The 2,500-nt window shown below is 49.1% G+C and overlaps 1 protein-coding gene across 1 annotated transcript in view; it reads left to right on the top strand.

Annotated features, from left to right (window-relative positions):
• LOC124018472 (receptor-type tyrosine-protein phosphatase S-like) overlaps positions 1–2,500 on the top strand; it is a 36,955-nt gene that overhangs the window by 3,962 nt on the left and 30,493 nt on the right. Inside the window, 1 exon segment of the mRNA XM_046333801.1 lies at positions 1,326–1,504. Coding sequence (XP_046189757.1) covers positions 1,326–1,504 — 179 coding nt within the window.

Here is a 2,500-nt window from a genome sequence, read left to right as displayed (position 1 = left end):
TGTGCGTGTGTGTGTGTGCGTGTGTGTGCGTGTGTGTCTGTGTGTGTGTGCGTGTGTGTGTGTGTGGTTTCGCTGACGCAGGATAAACTCTGGTTCACATGTGTGTGTCGAGGCAGCCTGGGGGCCTGTGGTTTCCTCTCCCACTTCTCTTCTCCTCTCTTCTCCTCACCCCCCCCCCTTCCCCCTTCCTCCTCCTCCCCCTCCTCCCCCTCTCTTCCTCCTCCTCCACCCTCCCCCTCTTCTCCCCCCCCTTCCCCCTTCCTCCTCCTCCCCCTCTCTTCTCTCCCCCTCCCTTTACCCTTCCTCCTCCTCCCCCCCTCTCTTCTCCCCCTTCCCCCTTCCTCCTCCTCCCCCTCTCTTCTCTCCCCCTCCCTTCCCCCTTCCTGCTCCTCCCCCTCTCTTCTCCCCCTTCCCCCTTCCTCCTCCTCCCCCTCTCTTCTCTCCCCGCCTCCCTTCCCCCTTCCTCCCTCCTCCCCCTCTCTTCCTCCTCCTCCTCCTCCCCCTCTCTTCTCTCCCACCTCCCTTCCCCCTTCCTCCTCCTCCCCCTCTTTCCTCTTCCTCCTCCTCCTCCTCCCCCTCTCTTCCTCCTCCTCCCTCTCTCTTCCTCCTCCTCCCCCTCTCTTCTCTCCCCCTCCCTTCCTCCTCCTCCCCCTCTCTTCCTCCTCCTCCTCCCCCTCTCTTCCTCCTCCTCCTCCTCCTCCCCCTCTCTTCTCTCCCCCTCCCTTCCTCCTCCTCCTCCCCCTCTCTTCCTCCTCCTCCCCCTCTCTTCTCCCCTCTCTACTCCTATTTGTTAGACTCTGTGCAAACTGAACTGTGTAGCGGTCATACTCTGTTCTACTATGTCATGATATAATTCATTATGTCATGTTATATTTTCTTATGAATTGTTAAGCAGTACCTTATCTTGTTATAACACACTATGTCATGACATATCGCATCCCACAGCATCTAGCCAATGCTAGGGTTCAAGCTTAAATATTAAGTCGTGCACTGTTCTGTTCTGCTGTGTCATTCTATGTCACATTATTACATGATGTGTAGCTATGTCACATTATAACACCCTATGTCATCTCCCTCCCCCTCCATAGCGGTTGGCCAGTGCGAAGGACCACACTTCCCTTCTCCTCACATGTCATATCTCGTGATACAATATGTAATGCTATGTCACATTATAACACCCTATGTCATCTCCCTCCCCCTCCCATAGCGGTTGGCCAGTGCGAAGGCCCACACTTCCCTTCTCCTCACATGTCATATCTCATGATACAATATGTAATGCTATGTCACATTATAACACCCTATGTCATCTCCCTCCCCCTCCATAGCGGTTGGCCAGTGCGAAGGCCCACACCTCCATGTTTGTGAGTGCCAACCTGCCGTGTAACAAGTTCAAGAACCGTCTGGTGAACATCATGCCCTATGAGTCCACCAGGGTCTGTCTGCAGCCAATCAGAGGAGTGGAGGGGTCAGACTACATCAACGCCAGCTTCATAGACGGATACAGGTGAGGAGGGAGGGGGTCAGACTATATCAACGCCAGCTTCATAGACAGATACAGGTGAGGAGGGAGGGGGTCAGGCTACATCAACGGCAGCTTCATAGACAGATACAGGTGAGGGGGGGAGGGTCTTACGGAAGCAGCCAACTTTAAACAATGACGCACATTTCTTTCGAATACAGCAGACATTTATTTGAAATTCTCTATTGATTGGATGTGTCCATTGATTGGATGTGTCCATTGATTGGATGTGCCCATTGATTGGATGTGTCCATTGATTGGATGTGTCCATTGATTGGATGTGTACATTGATTGGATGTGCCCATTGATTGGATGTGTCCATTGATTGGATGTGTCCATTGATTGGATGTGCCCATTGATTGGATGTGTCCATTGGTTGGATGTGCCCATTGATTGGATGTGTACATTGATTGGATGTGCCCATTGATTGGATGTGTCCATTGATTGGATGTGTCCATTGGTTGGATGTGTCCATTGATTGGATGTGTCCATTGATTGGATGTGTACATTGATTGGATGTGCCCATTGATTGGATGTGTCCATTGATTGGATGTGTCCATTGATTGGATGTGTCCATTGATTGGATGTGTACATTGACAAAAACATTTGTGTAGGACATATAAGAGAGGATATAAATAGTTATTGTAATACAGTGCTTCTCAAACCTCTCCTCAGGGACTCCATCAGTACCATAGATATATTATTATAGATAAACCTCTCCTCAGGGACCCCATCAGTACCATAGATATATTATTATAGATAAACCTCTCCTCAGAGAGCTCTATCAGTACCATAGATATATTATTATAGATAAACCTCTCCTCAGGGACTCCATCAGTACCATAGATATATTATTATAGATAAACCTCTTCTCAGGGACTCTATCAGTACCATAGATATATTATTATAGATAAACCTCTCCTCAGGGACCCCATCAGTACCATAGATATATTATTATAGATAAACACTACATAAAGAGAG

This window comes from Oncorhynchus gorbuscha, unplaced genomic scaffold (genome assembly GCF_021184085.1).
Source record: "Oncorhynchus gorbuscha isolate QuinsamMale2020 ecotype Even-year unplaced genomic scaffold, OgorEven_v1.0 Un_scaffold_528, whole genome shotgun sequence".
NCBI classification, from domain to species: Eukaryota; Metazoa; Chordata; class Actinopteri; order Salmoniformes; family Salmonidae; genus Oncorhynchus; species Oncorhynchus gorbuscha.
Note: the sequence above shows the minus strand (reverse complement) of the source record. Positions and strands in the feature narration are given on the sequence as shown.